The sequence below is a fragment of the Mastacembelus armatus genome, chromosome 17 (genome assembly GCF_900324485.2).
Source record: "Mastacembelus armatus chromosome 17, fMasArm1.2, whole genome shotgun sequence".
Classification (NCBI taxonomy): Eukaryota; Metazoa; Chordata; class Actinopteri; order Synbranchiformes; family Mastacembelidae; genus Mastacembelus; species Mastacembelus armatus.
Window position 1 is genome coordinate 1698163 of NC_046649.1, and position 18899 is coordinate 1717061.

The 18899-nt window shown below is 40.2% G+C and overlaps 1 protein-coding gene across 2 annotated transcripts; it reads left to right on the forward strand.

Moving 5' to 3' along the window:
• Positions 1-2036: 2036 nt before the first annotated feature.
• LOC113133800 (uncharacterized) lies at positions 2037-14850 on the forward strand. Of its 2 annotated transcripts, none has more exons than XR_003296017.1 (4): positions 2037-2294; positions 2957-3000; positions 14031-14127; positions 14365-14850. XR_003296017.1 is itself a non-coding variant. In XM_026312705.1 (4 exons), exons 1-4 carry the CDS (start codon positions 2197-2199, stop codon positions 14758-14760), a joined length of 714 nt encoding a protein of 237 aa, XP_026168490.1. In that variant the 5' UTR covers positions 2037-2196; the 3' UTR covers positions 14761-14850. The 2 variants fall into 2 exon arrangements, 1 of the variants encoding a protein (XP_026168490.1); XM_026312705.1 differs by having other exon boundaries at positions 13952-14127.
• The last annotated feature ends 4049 nt before the right edge of the window (positions 14851-18899 follow it).

Here is an 18899-nt window from a genome sequence, read left to right on the forward strand (position 1 = left end):
TAGATAAACACACTGTTGAATATGCTGGCTTCAATCAGGTGTTCTGAAAGCAAAAACTCAGAGTTTCTAAGGTGGCCGACAAGGGCATTAGTCACTGTAACTACTTTCTGGCCGACAAGGACAGTCACTGTAACTACTTTCTGGTGAGACCAACTGTTGTGTGAAAAGGATAGCAGAGCAGGTATGTAAAAAGAAATGTAACAGGGAGAGGTCAAAAATAGGAAAAATAGAGATTGAAGAACATGGCTGATATGTAACTAAATGTGAGTCCAACTTTGAATGAATCTTTGTTTCAAACAGCCAAAACAATAAAATATCACAACTTTCACAGAACAAGTTTCAAAATCAAGGTAGCAACTGCCTTAAAAAACCAACATTAGAATTTGTGTTTTCTGATAATATATTTGAACTTTATAGTGTCATGGAATGATGAGTTCCGGTTTTGGACTTTTATTTTGGTGCCTGAGTTTCCTGTTGTCCTTTATGTTGATCACAGTTAGCTTTATGTTTGATTATGGCATTTAGTTTCACCTGCGTTTTATTAGTCCTTTGTGTTGCAGTTTATTTATAGTTCCTCGGTTCTTTTGCCTGGGTTGGAGCATTAATTTAAGGAGGCCATTATGCGAAGTGTGTTTTTGTTTGTCTGTGAGTTTTGTTTTGTATGCCGAGCGGCATGTTTTTGTCCTGACGCCGAGTGGCGAGTATTTAGTGTTGCCTGTCCTGCCCGGCGAGTGGCAGAGATTATGTTGCCTGTGCCTGGTGAGTCCAGGCCAATAAATAACTGCGTCCTGCACTTGGGTCCTATGCTTCCTCTACTTTGCCATTGCACCCCACACATCGTAACATAATGCTCCAGCCACAACTGGACCTAGCAGACAATGAGAGGGCACGAGAGGAAATCCTCCTGATTTCTGAGGATTACCCGGAGGCGCTAGTCTCGTGCGCTCAACAGGCGCGGGTGCTTCGGCGCCCCCTCCTGCTATGCGTCGGGGGAAGTAGTAAAAAGACTTTTGGACCTTTTTTCCTCCCTCCACACCATGCTTAGAGGAGGGACTTGCTATTCCCCTTCTCCGAGGCAATACTGTGTCTTGCCCAGCTCCAGCCATTAGCACCCGAACCCCTGACCAGAGTGCCCGAATCCACGGCGAGAGAGCCAGAAGGCCAGAGCTCGAACCCGAACCCACAACAAGAAAGCCAGAGTCCCTCATCGCTGCCCAGCGTTCAGAACCTCAGTGTGACGACGAGGCCATCCTCGCTGATGTTCCACCCCAGCAGTCAGAACCTCAGTGCACCGACGTGGGATGAGACAATAAGTAACACAAAGAACAGAGGAAGTGAGTGAAGGCAGTGAATAATTTGAGTTGGGGGCTCTGAGAAGGTTTGTATTTGACAGGGACGGAGGCAATGCAAAGTAAATAGTAAAACAGTAATCCCAGGTTATAATTATTACATAACATTACACATTTAAAAGGGGAGACCAATATCAATATCAAAATCAAATAATAAATAAATAAAATATTAAATAAATTAAAATGGGAGACCAATGGCCTGAAAAACAGTACCAACTAAAGGATTGGATGATTTCGAAGGTCATTCAACACCTCACGAGTGGCTGCTGATGGCCAGATGCCTGGCCTGCCCAGGGATCTTCCGGGGGTCCGTGGGCTAGATTTCTGGCAGATTGACTGTGATGAGTACATGAGAAGGTGATCGGCTGCAACCTTCCATCTATTGATGACCTGTACCTCTCCAGAATTCTGCGGCATGCAGGCAGAATCACAGCTGATTCCTCCCACCCTGGACATGGACTCTTTGTGCCACTTCCCTCACACTGTTAGACCAAACAGTAAAACATGGTTAAAGAAACTGTGTTTTGTGAACTCAAAAAATAAAACAGTTGATTGACCTCTAATATTCTGAGTCATTTGTGCTCATTTTTAGTTTTAAGTTTAGAGCTCAGCTCTTCTAAGTCGTTTTTGTCCTTGTACTCAGAAATGTTGATACGCAGGGTCTGACGTCACGCAGTTCGTCCGCGAGTCGGTGGAAACTTTCGCCATGTTTGCTCTGCTCGCATGGGAAGAAAAATGCGGAGAAAAGTTTGCAGCCTGTGAATAACTTGGATATTTTTCGCAACTGAAGCTGGAAATAGGCAGTGGAATTATCAGTGAGAACATTTGCGGCGAAACGTGTTGTGGCATGCAGCCGTTATCTCAGCCTGATGAGCTAACTGTCTCCATTGTGCTAACTGCGTTTACTGCAATTACACTGATTTTCTCTTTGAGCGCGCTAATCTGGTGAGTAAACCAGCACTGTGTTGGTATTTAACTTTTGTGTTTTATTATTTTCTACATCAAGTGTCTCAGCAATATGCATGATTGGTGAAGTGGATGAGATTTGAGGTTCGGTATAAATGTAAACGGGAAAATTGAAAGACGGTGTATCTAGCTAGTTTTTTTTTTTTTTCAGGACTTAAAGTGGAAATTTGGTGGTATTGAATCAACTGCTTATAATGTCTTAGATTTTTGTGAACTCTGGACTTAAAATTGTGCCTGTCTGACAGATGTTTAATGTTAATGCATGTTTTGACATGTTTTTGTAATGTTAGAACTTAATTTAAAGGTTTAATTTGATGAAAAAACATATTGTGCTATGGCATGTTAGTTAACCTTTGGTCTTAGTAATCAGTGCTGTCTAATTTATATAACCTGTCACAGTAAGTAACTTAAGTTTTACTAGAAAAAAATGGTTGTTGCTTAAAAAAAATGATGGACCTCTTCTGACTATCTCAGTTCAAATTCAAATAGGGTAGATTTGACCTTTTCTTTTTTATTGTTTTCTTTACTGATATATGGAGTGTGTTATTTGTTGCTACACATTCATAGCAAATAAATTGTATTAAAAAGTCTTAAACAGCTCAACATTTAAGTCATCCTGACATTCCGGTCTCTCTTTTCAGGCTGAAGCTGAAGCAACTGGCTGATGTACAGAGCTTTCAATCTGGTATGTTCATGTTGAGCAATTAACATACATTTCTTATTGTTAATAAAATGTCAATTAAGATTTAGTGCACTACATTGAAATTAATCTGAAAGTTGTCTCACAATTAGTTTTAACTCTGCATGCTTACATTGTGGGTAAATATTGTACAGTTTTTAGATGGCTTGGAGGTGCAAACTTTGTACTGCTGCCTTTGATCAAAGGGCACAGTTGCTTGATCATTATCGTTTGTATCATAGCAATTTTTCTACAGTCAGTCCGTTGCCTTGTCTCTATGACTGTCTGCACATTTCAGTCAGTAAATGCTTTGAAAATTCACTTAACAAGGTTGCATTCTGAAGCAGTTTTGCAGAGCAAAATCAGGTGGAATGTTTGTCATTGATCTGTGCAGTGTGTGGATTCAAGCAACCATTTAATGAAAAACCCTTTTCATTCATTTAAGAACACATTTAAAACAACATCAGATGGTCAACTGTCCATTTAAAAATTGTCACTACAGCACTAAGGTTTATTCTTCTTTTAATGCCCACAAAATTCGGAATCGTTCAGATTGTAATGTCTCAGATTATAAGAATGAGATTTTGATAGAAACCGACATCGACCCAATGCAGAGTCAAGGTGAATGTGATGACGCTGGTCCCTCTCAGAATTCTCCTGAGCCGAGTGCTCCTGAGTGTAGTCCTTTAGAATCTAAATATGACTCTGGTGAATTGCATGCTCATTTGAGAAAAAACATGTCTTCTTTGTTCTTGAAAATGCATAGCGTGTTTCATGTATCAGAGTTGGCCATACAAGAGAGTTGAAAATTTGACACAAATATTTTCATTGTCCAAACCTCTTGTCAGAGACTCTATTTTTAGGGTTCTGCAAGACCATGGTCAGTCCATCAGTGATGCCTGCCTTAATGATTTAGTGGAAGCTGTGATGAAAAGTAATGTCTTTGTTAATGCTACTTTGGAAGGTGCAGAGCTGTCCACTGCTAAGAGGAGGAAAACATTTGTGAGGAGTAACTACCCTCTGTTAATGCCAGTGCAATTTACTGTAGATTCCAGGGGACATACAGCAGTGTATGTTTCAGCACTACAGATGCTTCAAACAATGTTCAGAAATACAGATGTTGTTGACAAAATTCAAGAAGTCAAACCATCACCACCTGGGATGTACATGCCCCATGAAGATGGAACTTACTTCAAAGAAAATCAGTTATTATCAGCAGCTGGTGAGCTGAAATTGTCAATGATTTTGTATGTTGATGACATTGAACTAGCTAATCCTTTAGGCACAGCTAGAAAGATCCATAATCTTTGTGCAGTGTATTGGTTGCTTGCCAATATACCCAGTCAGTATAGGTCCAGCCTTCACGTCATACACCTAGCACTGCTATGCAAAGTCCCTGACCTGCAGAATTGTGGTTATGAAAGTGTTCTGTCACCTATGTTGAAAGACTTGCAGACTCTTGAGCAAGATGGTGTTTTCATTGAAGCTCTCGGCCAGTGTGTCAGAGGAACTGTTTTGTGTGTTGCAGCCGATAATTTGGCTGCAGATGGTCTGGCAGATTTCGTGCAGTGTTTCCGTGGACAGTACGTCTGCAGATTCTGTTGCTGTTCTGCAGACCAGATAATTCAATTAAATTAAATTCAATTCAATTTTATTTGTATAGCGCCAAATCACAATACAAATCATCTCAAGGCACTTTACAAAAACTAAAACTAAAAACCCAACAATTCCCTTATGAGCAAGCACTTGGCGACAGTGGAGAGGAAAAACTCCCTTTAACGGAAGAAAAAACCTCCAGCAGAACCGGGCTCAGTTTGGGCGGCCATCTGCCTCGACCGGTTGGGGTGAGTGGATAGAGCAGAGAGAAAAGAACAGAATCAATAAACAACAAATACAGGGTGGGCCATTTATATGGATACACCTTAATAAAATGGGAATGGTTGGTGATATTAACGTCCTGTTTGTGGCACATTAGTATATGTGAGGGGGCAAACTTTTCAAGATGGGTGGTGACCATGGTGGCCATTTGGAAGTCGGCCATCTTGGATCCAACTTTTGTTTTTTCAATAGGAAGAGGGTCATGTGACACATCAAACTTATTGGGAATTTCACAAGAAAAACAATGGTGTGCTTGGTTTTAACGTAACTTTATTCTTTCATGAGTTGTGTAACCCTCTTCTCCCACTCTTCACACACTGATAGCAACACCACCGGAGAAATGCCAGCACAGGCTTCCAGTATCCGTAGTTTCAGGTGCTGCACATCTCATATCTTCACACCATAGACAATTGCCTTCAGATGACCCCAAAGATAAAAGTCTAAGGGGGTCAGATCGGGAGACCTTGGGGGCCATTCAACTGGCCCACGACGACCAATCCACTTTTCAGGAAACTGTTCATCTAGGAATGCTCGGACCTGACACCCATAATGTGGTGGTGCACCATCTTGCTGGAAAAACTCAGGGAACGTGCCAGCTTCAGTGCATAAAGAGGGAAACGCATCATCATGTAGCAATTTCAAATATCCAGTGGCCTTGAGGTTTCCATTGATGAAGAATGGCCCCACTATCTTTGTACCCCATATACCACACCATACCATCACTTTTTTTGTTCCAACAGTCTTGGAGGGATCTATCCAATGTGGGTTAGTGTCAGACCAATAGTGGTGGTTTTGTTTGTTAACTTCACCATTCACATAAAAGTTTGCCTCATCACTGAACAAAATCTTCTGCGTGAACTGAGGGTCCTGTTCCAATTTTTGTTTTGCCCATTCTGCAAATTGTGTGCGCCGATCTGGGTCATCCTCGTTGAGATGCTGCAGTAGCTGGAGTTTGTAAGGGTGCCATTTGTGAGTAGCTAATATCTGCCGAAGGGATGTTCGACTAATGCCACTCTCCAGTGACATGCGGCGAGTGCTACGCTGTGGGCTCTTGCTGAATGAAGCTAGGACAGCCACTGATGTTTGTTCACTAGTGACAGTTTTCATCCGTCCACATTTTGGCAAATCCAACACTGAACCAGTTTCACGAAACTTAGCAAGCAGTTTGCTAACTGTAGCATGGGAGATGGGTGGTCTCGTAGGGTGTCTTGCATTGAAATCTGCTGCAATGACCCGGTTACTGCGTTCACCAGATATCAACACAATTTCGATCCGCTCATCACGTGTTAACCTCTTCGACATGTCAATGGCTGTGAACAAAGAGAAACTTGTAAATAACTCATGAAAGAATAAAGTTACGTTAAAACCAAGCACACCATTGTTTTTCTTGTGAAATTCCCAATAAGTTTGATGTGTCACATGACCCTCTTCCTATTGAAAAAAACAAAAGTTGGATCCAAGATGGCCGACTTCCAAATGGCCACCATGGTCACCACCCATCTTGAAAAGTTTGCCCCCTCACATATACTAATGTGCCACAAACAGGACGTTAATATCACCAACCATTCCCATTTTATTAAGGTGTATCCATATAAATGGCCCACCCTGTAGATACTGCAGGTTGGTGGGACCAGTAACTGCACATCAGCGATATACAGCCCCAGGACCAGGGACACCTGCAGAAGGTACAGAGAGAACAGAGAGAGAGGGAGAGAGCACAAACTAGGGGAGAGAGAGAGCACAAGGTTAGTGACATTCAATGGTGGAATATACAAGAGGTGGGAGGAGAGGAAGAGAGGGGAGGGGAGGGGAAGGGAAGGGAAGGGGGGGGGTTAGGGTAGGGGAACTCAGTGCACCGATGGTCCTCGGGCAGTCTAGGCCTATAGCAGCATAACTAAGGGATGGTTAAGGGTTGCCTGAAGCCAGCCCTAACTATATGCTTTGTCAAAGAGGAAGGTTTTAAGTCTAGCCTTAAAAGTACAGAGAGTGTCTGCCTCTTGAACCCAGGCTGGGAGCTGGTTCCACAGGAGAGGAGCTTGATAACTAAAGGCTCTGCCTCCCAGTCTGCTTTTGGAAACTCTGGGAACCACAAGTAGACCTGCACTCTGAGAGCGAAGTGGTCTATTGAGATAATATGGTACTATGAGGTCTTTAAGGTATGAAGGAGCTTGATTATGAAGGGATTTGTATGTGAGAAGAAGGATTTTAAATTCTATTCTATATTTTACAGGGAGCCAATGAAGAGAAGACAATATAGGAGAAATATGATCTCTCTTACTAGTTCCTGTCAGGACTCTGGCTGCGGCATTCTGGATTAATTGGAGGCTTTTTATGGAGATATTGGGACATCCAGATAGTAATGAGTTACAGTAATCTAGCCTTGAGGTAACAAATGCATGGACTAGTTTTTCTGCATCATTTTGAGACAGGATGTTCCTAATTTTGGAAATGTTGCGCAGGTGAAAGAATGCAGTTCTAGAGATTTGTTTTATGTGTGCGTTAAAGAACTTGTCCTGGTCAAAAATAACTCCAAGGTTTTTTACAGTAGTGCTGGAGGCCAGGGCTATGCCATCTAGAGTAGCTATAATTTTAGAAAAATTATTTCTGAGATTTTTTGGCCCAAATATAATGACATAACTTCTGTTTTCTCTGAGTTTAAAAGTAAAAAGTTACTGGTCATCCAGGCCTTGATGTCAGTTAGACAGGCTTGAAGTCTGGTTAACTGGTTTGTGTTAACAGGTTTAATAGATAGATATAACTGAGTGTCATCTGCATAGCAGTGGTAATTAATAGAGTGCTTCCTAATGACATATCCTAAAGGAAGCATGTACAGGGTGAACAGAATCGGTCCTAGCACGGAGCCTTGTGGAACTCTATAACTAACTTTTGTTCGTGTGGAAGGTTCATCATGGACATGAACAAACTGGAATCTGTCCGATAAATAGGATTGGAACCACTTTAACACTGTTCCTCTGATACCAATCACATGCTCCAGTCTCTGTAATAAGATGTTGTGGTCAATGGTGTCGAATGCTGCACTAAGGTCTAGGAGGACAAGTATAGAAACAAGTCCATTATCTGAGGCTAAGAGAAGATCGTTGGTAACTTTCAACAGTGCTGTTTCTGTACTATGATGTGCTCTAAATCCTGATTGAAAATCTCCAAATAGTTCATTCCTGTGTAAGTGGTCTGATAGCTGCTTAGCAACAGCTTTTTCTAGGATTTTAGAAATAAATGGCAGGTTGGATATTGGTCTATAATTAGCCAAGACTCCTGGATCAAGACTAGGCTTTTTGAGTAAAGGTTTGATTACTGCAGTCTTAAAGGCCTGTGGTACGTAGCCTGATACTAGAGATAAATTTACCAAGTCTAATAAAGATGAGTTAATTAATGGCAGGGTGTCTTTAAGCAATCTAGTCGGGATGGGGTCTAAGAGACACGTTGATGATTTCGATGAAGCAACTACTGATGTAAATTCAGAGAGATCTATGGGAGAGAAGCAGTCTAAACATAACTGAGGTCCTACAGATGATTCAAGAGCTACTGTAGTAGAAGATTCATTTATTGCAGGTATAGGAAGCATCTGCTGAATTTTATCTCTAATAGTTGTGATTTTATTTGTAAAGAAACTCATAAATTCATCACTGCTGAGAGCTAAGGGAACACTGGGCTCAACAGAGCTGTGACTTTTTGTCAGCCTGGCTACAGTGCTGAAAAGAAACCTGGGATTGTTCTTATTTTCCTCTATTAGTGATGAATAGTATGCAGTTCTGGCTTTAGAGAGAGCTCTTTTATATGTTAGTAGACTGTTTTTCCAGGCTAGAAAAATTTCCTCTAAGTTTGTGGAACACCACTTCCTTTCCAGCCTTCGTGATGCCTGCTTTAACCCTCTGGGGTCTAAGGGGGTTTTTGGGGCCTGGACAAATTTTGACATGTCCTGACATTTGTGCTTTTTTCAGTGTTTTTTTAAACATATTAATGTCTAAAGTCTGATAACACTGTAATCAGCACAAAATTGGCTACAATAATATGTGAGCAGCAAGTTTATACATGATTGTGTTTTTGAGAAAAAAGTGGTTATGCATGGTTAGTGCAAAACTAAAATTTTTTACTCACTGAAATAAGACCATAAAACACAAACAGAACATTGGTTCACAAGACTTTGGAGACCAGCATGTTGTAGGCTAAAGTGTTTACTTCAGAGTGCTCTGAATGTCATCTTGTTCACACATTCACAGTAAACAATACACTGATTTAAATTTTCTAAGACACTTTTTGTCCAGAAAGGCCATATGCAAGAGGGTGTGACTGAGGATGAATAGTCATGTGATTTACCTGAGAACACAAAAGACGCACTGAACGACCAGACAAAGAGGCGCATAATGAGCCTTTCAGTCAATGTAGCTGAGAGGGGATAAGTGCAGCACAATACAAAACAATGAGGAGCCAAACGTTCGTCATTTGAGTTAAAAGCAGTGTTTTTACTCTGAGGACAAGCTAAACTATTTGTCTCTGTGTGGAATGTAAGGAGTGCCGCTTCACGTCCGTAACGCACCATCATCCAAACGTGCCGAAAAAGTGAGTAAATTCTATGATGAAGTTTGATATTTTGTGTCATTTCTCGGGGGCGTGCACATATTTACTTGGTTCACCTGAGATTATTTACATGTGAACAGTGAACAGAGTACAAGGCGGGACTGCATTACCTGTAATGAGGTGAGACAGGAAAAAACGGACTTGTCCTTACGTTCATATGGATTAAATAAAAAGTGATGATTTGTTTTTGACTTGAATTGTTTCACTCAAAAGAAAACATTTCAAGCTTTCTAGCCATATAATTCTTATTTTTATGAGGCAAGTATTCGCTGAGATTTTGGTTGTTTTATTTACGCGTCTGTGAAGAGAAATGACAGAGACAGAAAAGTCCGAGAGCGCACCCTGTCGGCTTTCTTTATTTAAAAAAAGCACAACGTTTTGTTGTTATTATGATGGTATACCACTAAAACTAGACCCTTTACAGATTTGAATGATATACTTATTTTATCTGTACGATCAGAATTGACGGAGTAATTTAAGTTTGTTTCGGCCTTATCAGAAAAAGATGCGTCAAAACGCGCCGGCGCGTTCGTCGACCCCAGAGGGTTAAGGTACGAATATGTAAATTATACCATGGGGCTAGTCTTCTCTGATTCACTAACTTCTTTTTCAGAGGGGCCACAGAATCAAGCGTTTCACGCAGTGAGGTTACAGCGCTGTCAACAACATGATCAATTTGGTAGGGAGTGGGATTGAAGCAGCTGCCCTCCGCTATGTTTATACTTGGCATAGATGTAAATAAAGATGGGATAATTTTCTTAAATTTATTAACAGCGTTGTTGGATAAACATCTGCTGTAGTGGAATTTTCTTCCAAATGCTGCATGATCCATCATTTTAAATTCAAAAGTTATTAAAGAATGATCTGACAAAACAGGATTTGGGGGAAAAACTACTAGATGTTCAATTTCGATGCCATAGGTCAGAACAAGATCAAGGCTGTGATTGAAACAGTGGGTGGGTTTATTAACATTTTGAATGAAACCAATTGAATCTGATATAGAATTAAATGCAATGCTGAGGCTGTTATCTTCAACATCTACATGAATGTTAATCTCCCACTATAATGACTTTATCTGATCTAAGCACTAAATCAGACAGGAAGTCAGGGAATTCAGTTAAAAACTCTGAGTAAGGGACAGGTGGACGGTACACAATGACAAGTAGAACTGGTTTTTGTGTTTTCCAGTTTGGATGTGAGAGACTAAGAGTGAGGCTCTCAAATGAGTTATAACTGTTCTGAGGATGAAAGTTTAAGAATAAGTTTGAGTGGAAGATTGCAGCTACTCCTCCACCTCGACCTGTGCTTCGAGGAACATGATAATTTTTGACTGAGGGGGGTTGATTCATTCAGACTGACATATTCATCCTGCTGTAGCCAGGTTTCAGTAAGATAAAGTAGGTCAATTTGGTGATCAGTTATCAAATCATTTACTAACAGAGATTTAGATGAAAGAGACCTGATATTTATTAATCCACATTCGACAGTTCTGTTTTTCTGTTCAATAAGATTCTGCTGGAGGTTTTTTTCTACCGTTAAAGGGAGTTTTTTCCTCTCCACTGTCGCCAAGTGCTTGCTCATAAGGGAATTGTTGGGTTTTTAGTTTTAGTTTTTGTAAAGTGCCTTGAGATGATTTGTATTGTGATTTGGCGCTATACAAATAAAATTGAATTGAATTGAATTAAGAGGAGTGGTCTTAATTTTTATTAGGTTTTTATGAATAACTCCTCTTCTGTTAACTTCTGATTTATTTGATTTATATGTTCGAGGGGCAGACACAGTCTCTATGTGGTTTGAGGGGGGCGGCGGCTCTAAGGAAACTGCAGAGAGGCGTTTTAGACTGAGTCTCTGCGTCCCGGTCCCCACTCTGGATTGTCAGGCTTTAGGTAGGCTAATAAACTCGGCCAAATTTCTAGAGATGAGAGCTGCACCATTCAAAGTGGGATGGATGCCGTCTCTCGCTACCAGACCGGGTTTTCCCCAGAAAGTGGCCCAATTGTCTATGAAGCCCACATCGTTTGCTGGACACCACCTAGACAGCCAGCGACGGAACGACGACATGCGGCTAAACATGTCATCGCTGGTCAGATTGGGGAGGGGTCCAGAGAAAACTACGGAATCTGACATTAATTTAGCAAAATTACACACCCACTCAACATTAATTTTAGTGACCTCTGATTGGCGTAATCGGGTGTCATTGCTGCCGACGTGAATAACAATTTTTCCATATTTACGATTAGCCTTAGCCAGCAGCTTCAGATTTGACTCGATGTCGCCTGCTCTGGCCCCAGGAATACATTTGACTATGGTCACTCGTGTCTCTATTTTCACGTTCCTGACTATGGAATCGCCAATTATCAGAGTCGGTTTCTCAGCGGGTGTGTCGCTGAGCGGGGAAAATCTATTAGAAACATGAACAGGCAGGTGATGAGCCGTGGGCTTCTGCTTAGGAGTATGTTTCCGTCGGACCGTCATCCAGGCTAATTCTCCGGGCTGCTCCGGAGCTGCCCTTGGACCACTAACAGACCCTGAGCTCGGTGGCTCCACACCAGCTAACGGGGCTGGGCTAGCTGGCTTTTGTTCGAAGGTGCGGAGCCGCGCTTCCAAATCAGTGATCCTCGCCTCCAAGGCTAACAGAACCTTACACTTATTACAGGAATCATTATCGCTAAAGGAGGCAGAGGAATAACTAAACATGTGGCACACCGAGCAAGAAAGAGAGAGAGAGGGAGAGGCCATGTTAGCTAAGCTAACTAGCTAGCTAAGCTAACTAGCTAGCTAAGCTAACCGGTAGGCTAACGAGCGCTAAGTCAGAAAATAGCAATAAACACCGGTCAAAATACAGGGTGTCCGCGGATCCTTAAAAAGTCTTAAATTCCATATTGTAAAACTAAGGCCTTAATTAGCATTAAAATGTCTTAAATTCGCGTTTCAAAGGTCTTAAAATGAAATCCAACCGACCCCATAAAGAAGATTTTATTTTCACCTTGAAATCAATTTGAAAGCCTTTCGTGTATTTGTTACGCAGAACGAAATAGGCGGAACCAACTAAAATACGCGTTTGAGGGGAGTTTATTTAACACATGCTTTCCGGCAGCTGCGTGAACTGCGGGAAAGTTTCAGCATTAGTCTTTTGCCATGGGTAAATGTAAATTTAATGACAATTGGTTACAAAACCCTAATTTTGCGCCGTGGTTAAGTCCAGTTAGTGGAAACGTGTTCGAGGTCCGGTGCAGGCTGTGCAAAAAATGTAAAACTCGGAACAATGGGTATGAAAGCTTTGGAGACCCACATGCGGCGTGAATAAGACAAAGCGGCTGCGGAAACCTGTCGGAAAACACCTGGCATTTTATTTTTGTTTTACTCAATAAATCAAACGGTGTGTAAACAGTTTATATTAATAAACAGTGTATTATGGTAATTGGTTGTATTGTGTGATGTTTTATTTTATTTCTAAAAAAAAATGGTCTTAAATTTCATTCAGCGTGGTATTAAAAAGGTCTTAAAAAGTCTTAAATCTAGCTCTTAGAAACCTGCAGATACCCTGAAATAGAAAGGTACTTGACTAATACCGGAATGTAGCAGTTAATGAATTGTTTAGAGTTTAGTTGGTTTTTAGGTCTGTTAAACTATAGCTAGTCTGTTGCTAGTCTGTAGACGAACTATACAACACACACAACACGTCACGCTTGCAAGACAAAAGTGATTCGCTTACCCGGAGAGCAACACCAACCAATTAGAAACCAGTGATAGATACAGACCAGTGAAGTTTCTGAAGGTGATTTTGGCATGAGAACAAGAGCCTGTCATGATCTTCATGTTCAGAGTGTTAACCTGAAACCACAACAAATCCCAAAGAACTTTTCAGCCGAACTAAGTATTGGTGGAAATGGGCATGAAAATTTCACTTCGCTGAGGTTATTACCACTCATGGTAGGAAGTAAAGTTCCTGAAGGTGATCAAGCATGGGCTGTACTAATGGATCTGAAAGAAATTGTGCAGCTGGTGTTGTCTCCATCTTTCACAGAAGAATCTATCCAGTACATGCAGACTAAAATAAGTGAACATAGGCAGGGCCTCCAAACTGTGTTTCCTGACTTTAGGCTCAGACCCAAACATCATTATATTGAGCACTACCCAGAACTAACAAAGTGTTTTGGGCCTTTGGTTCACCTGTGGATCATGCGGTTTGAAGGAAAACATCACTTTTTCAAAAGGGTCATACATGACACACAAAATTTCAAGAATATCTTGAAAACTCTTGCTACCAGACATCAGCACATGATGGCGTATCATCTTAGTGCTCCATTATTTTTTAGATCCCACACACAGGCCTCAAGTTTCACTTCTGTCCAAGTTTCCACTTTGCCGGAAGTAGCGAAAAACTTCATAGAGACAAAGACAGATAGCCGAAACATATATAGTACGTCGAAGGTCATCATAAATGGTACAGACTATACTAATGGAATGTTTGTTTCTGCAGGTCAGGCGGGAGGACTTCCAAACTTCAGCAGGATTGAAAATATACTGCTTGTGAACAACTCAGCATTTTTTCTTTGCAGGAACCACGAGTGCTGGTACATTGACCATCTAAGGTCATTTGAGTTAACATCATCAGACAACTTCTCTGTACATCAGCTGTCAGAGCTAAATGATACAGTAAGTCTCACAGCCTACAGTATTGATGGACATTTGATATTAACACAGAAACGATATGTGTTGATCAGAGACTTGCAAAATTAAAATGTTTCTTGAAGTGTGGATCTATACAGTCTCTTGGATCATTATGTAGAAAGAAATTTCTCAGAAATTTTACTGTATCACTGTCCACCACTGATTGTATGTTGCCAGTATACATGTTACTTATTCACAGTCTCTCTTTTCTTCTTTTAATAGAAAATGGCAGCTCAAAACTTCCTTCTTCATGTCCATACCTCCACAGACATTGTCAGGAAGATGACTTTATCTTCACAACCAGCATCTGTGGATGAGCTAAAAACAATGATAAAAGAAAGATTTAAGCTAGATTTTGACTTTAGCTTATCATACCAAGATCCCGACTTTGACGGGCAGCTGTGTTCCCTTGTAGACATTGAGGAGCTTCCACAGAAAGCTGTACTAAAAGTTATAAAATCTGAGAGTGATGCCAGTTCAATAGCGTCAGACGACACAATAATATTGCCCCATGCCATGACTCCAGACAGAACTGAGAGATGGCCTGATGTTTTTCCAGTCCCCACATTTTCCTATGAAGTAGAACTCATACTAGGTGAGGGAAATGTTACATATTAGAGACTGGGGAAAACTCTTAACCCTCTGGGGTCTGAGGGGGTTTTTGGGGCCTGGACAAATTGTGACATGTCCTGACATTTGTGCTTTTTTCAGTGTTTTTTAAACATATTAATGTCTAAAGTCTAATAACACTGTAATCAGCACAAAATTGGCTACAATAATATGTGAGCAGCAAGTTTATACATGATTGTGTTTTTGAGAAAAAAGTGGTTATGCATGGTTAGTGAAAAACTACAATTTTTTACTCACTGAAATAAGACCATAAAACACAAACAGAACATTGGTTCACAAGACTTTGGAGACCAGCATGTTGTAGGCTAAAGTGTTTACTTCAGAGTGCTGTGAATGTCATCTTGTTCACACATTCACAGTAAACAATACACTGATTTAAATTTTCTAAGACACTTTTTGTCCAGAAAGGCCATATGCAAGAGGGTGTGTCTGAGGATGAATAGTCATGTGATTTACCTGAGAACACAAAAGACGCACTGAACGACCAGACAAAGAGGCGCATAATGAGCCTTTCAGTCAATGTAGCTGAGAGGGGATAAGTGCAGCACAATACAAAACAATGAGGAGCCAAACGTTCGTCATTTGAGTTAAAAGCAGTGTTTTTACTCTGAGGACAAGCTAAACTATTTGTCTCTGTGTGGAATACAAGAAGCGCTTCATCACATGCGTAACGCGCCATCATCCAAACGCGCAGAAAAAGTGAGTAAATTCTATGATGAAGTTTGATATTTTGTGTCATTTCTCGGGGGTGTGCACATATTTACCTGGTTCACCTGAGATTATTTACATGTGAACAGTGAACAGAGTACAAGGTGGGACCGCATTACCTGTAATGAGGTGAGACAGGTACGTTCATATGGATTAAATAAAAAGTCTGTGAAGAGAAATGGCAGAGACAGAAAAGGCCAAGAGCGCACCCTATCGGCTTTCTTTATTTAAAAAAAGCACAACGTTTTGTTGTTATTATGATGGTATACCACTAAAACTAGACCCTTTACAGATTTGAATGATATACTTCTTTTATCTGTACGATCAGAATTGACGGAGTAATTTCAGTTTGTTTCGGCCTTATCAGAAAAAGATGCGTCAAAACGCGCCGGCGCGTGCGTCGACCCCAGAGGGTTAAATTATCTAGGGGACAAAAACATGACATTCTTGAGACCCTTGCAGCCAAAATGCACTGCTTCAAAGCATTCAGACGGGATGGTATGGTTGGAAAAATAGTCTGAGGTTTAAGATGGGAAACTACCGTGCAAAGTTAAGTCGGGCTGGATTTCACGAGGTAGCTGTCAATTCTGGGAAGAGGAGTAGAAACAACCCAGACGAACAAGCTCCCCAGACTAACATAAAAGACCAAAGAAGGCAGAAGTGAATTTTCTCCCTAATTTCCCAAGAGGTCAAGATGCTGCAAGCCTTGAACAATTCAGAGTACAAATTGCAGATGAAGTTAAGATGACTGAGAAAAATCTTCCATTGATCACAAAGTTAATGCAGATGACGTTTGCCCTGCGGCGGAAAGAGATCGTCAGTGATGACCTACCTGTTGAGGAGATTCTTGAACGCTGGCCTGCCCTAAAATTGGAGTCACAGGTGAAAATATTTTTCTTAGTACATGTGCATGCCCTGAGACTTTGTTTTTTCATTAACACTGGTGTTACACCATTTGTAGATATTAGATTTTAGTTTTTCTACAGGGCCACACTTACATATACTTTGTTTGTGCAGATCTGTGCTGAATTTCACAGAATCACAAACATGAATCTGAAGAACCACTTCTATGCTGTGTTGGATCAACATTCCCCTCGCCTTCAGAGCTTGTTCAGGAAGAAAGCTGCTCGCTCAGGGAAAGTAGCTGAAGCTTTGAATCATCTGATCATCTGTTTGGGATTTATGACCTCCAGGTACTGTAAGTTAGTTACACTTATTGGTGTATGACCAAGATGTTTGTGTTTTAGTTTACCATCTCTGAAGACATGGAAGGGCTCTTTCTTGTGATACATATTATTGTAAACCGATCAGTCACAACATTATGGCCACTTGTACAATCTAATGCAGAAATCATGACAGAGCTATTGTATTGCATTAGATTGTACAGGTGGTCATAATGTTGTGGCTGATCAGTGTATGGTTGTGGTTTTCAGCATCTGTACTGAAGCTAAAATATTTTTTGAGACGTGCTGCTGTCCTCCGTGCTCTGCCTGCATATCTGCATGAGGATGACTCGAGATTTCTGAGGCTGTAGGATGTAAGTCAGCACATTTATCGTTGCAAATTTGTTTGCCATTCATCAGTTTTTTTGTGTTCTTCGTGTGATCCACCTGTGGATCCTAGGGTTAGGGTTACAGTTACTGATTTTATAATAGTGTTACTGTCTACAGTGTCAGTTATTAAAAGTCTCCATAGCATTACACAGGATGTACAGGATTGGAATAATATGATGCATATCTGGACAAGATCAGTAATTGTAATTTTTATAATTAGTTCTCTCCACTGCAATCATTGCTGTAGAGGCCAAGGATTTGACCTCTACAGCTACACCTGTTTTTCCTTGAATTTGTCACCTGTCTGTCACAGGTGCATCTTTTTAGCAAAAAGCTTTGGTTATAGCTTAGTCAAGCTGGACTAAGAGTTGTGCTTGTTGAGGGTAACACGGTTATTGAATGCACCACTCTTGCTGATGCATTTGTCACACCTTTTGCTCTCATTTATGCTCTCCATCTAAGTTACCCAAAAGACCTGGCCAACACGTTTGACTTCATCCAGAAAGTTGTGAGGGCCTGGATGATGGGAAGTTGAGACCCAGGGTGTTGAGTCTTAAAAATGAACTATTGGCAGTGGAGTAATCTCACTGTAAGTTGCTGCTTTACTTGAAGACATTACATGCACAAGAGTACTGTCACTTTTGTCGTACTATAGAGCAATGAATGTTGCACTTTTCTACATTTCATGTGCTGTTGTTGTATGTATTGTTCAGTTAAGAGTTTGAAAGTGTTACTGTTACTTGGCAGTAAACAGTTTTTGTACTGGATGTGTACTGAATGTGTAAAATAGTATGGCAAAATTAGTCATACTGTAGATACTTCAGTAGCTATTTCTTTGATCTCTGCACGTTAATTAGGTCCATGTGGTTCATCATTTAGCTAGACTGTTTATGGTATTATTGTATTGTACCATAGAACTGTGGTTTTGTAAAATAATGTTTGTTAAATTGACCAAGCACAGACTTTACAATTGTTATCAAATCCATAAACAGTTTGTTAAATGATTTTCTACAAAAATGACTATAGGATGAATCATGCATTGATAAACATATAGAAATATAAACTGTGACACATTCATACACATATCAGAGCGATAACTTTCTTCAGGCAAATGTCCTTAAGCCCTTGTGATTGGTGAAACACTTATTTCAGTTTCTGATGTTACTGTTTAATGTAAGTTTTGATTAATGCATCTATCCAAAAGAAGTTTGGGTGAAATAATGTATAACCTACTCTTTTCAGATATTTTGCCATGCTACCTAAGGTGAGACGGATGCTTTTAAATTGCTGCATTTATTAGGCAATTTTTGTTAAGTTTGATAAAGCAATGAACAGAATGGCTTTTGGGAATATTGAGTTTTATTTTTTTTATTTTGAAGTGCCTAATAAACGACAAAATTATACCAAGTGAAGAGTTACATATTATCTGATTGAGGATTTTATTAATATTGTCAATTTATAGAAGTGAATGTTCAAAAAATGACAAGGCAAATTTTACTTTTTGTAAATAATGTATTTCCATTAGCCAAACATAGTTTATAGTTTGTTTGGTTAATGCTTTGTGGTTAATTAAAGAGTAACTTTCATGGAAATGGTCTGTGTTAGCCTTTTAATGGTGAGCCATAATGTGTGTATTTAGAGATTTTGAGTTTAAACTACTTAAAACAATTTATGTAATCAGTTTCAAAAGAAATTTTAAGTACTCTAATTTGCAATTATGAGTTAGAAGTAAGCAACGTTTTAAGTTACAGCAAAGTTTGTACAGCTTTCAAACTTTAAGTAAACATGACGCCAACAATTTATTACTAGGCAACTAAATATTTTTGTTAGATGTAATAAATATTTACAAGCTACATATCCTTAATT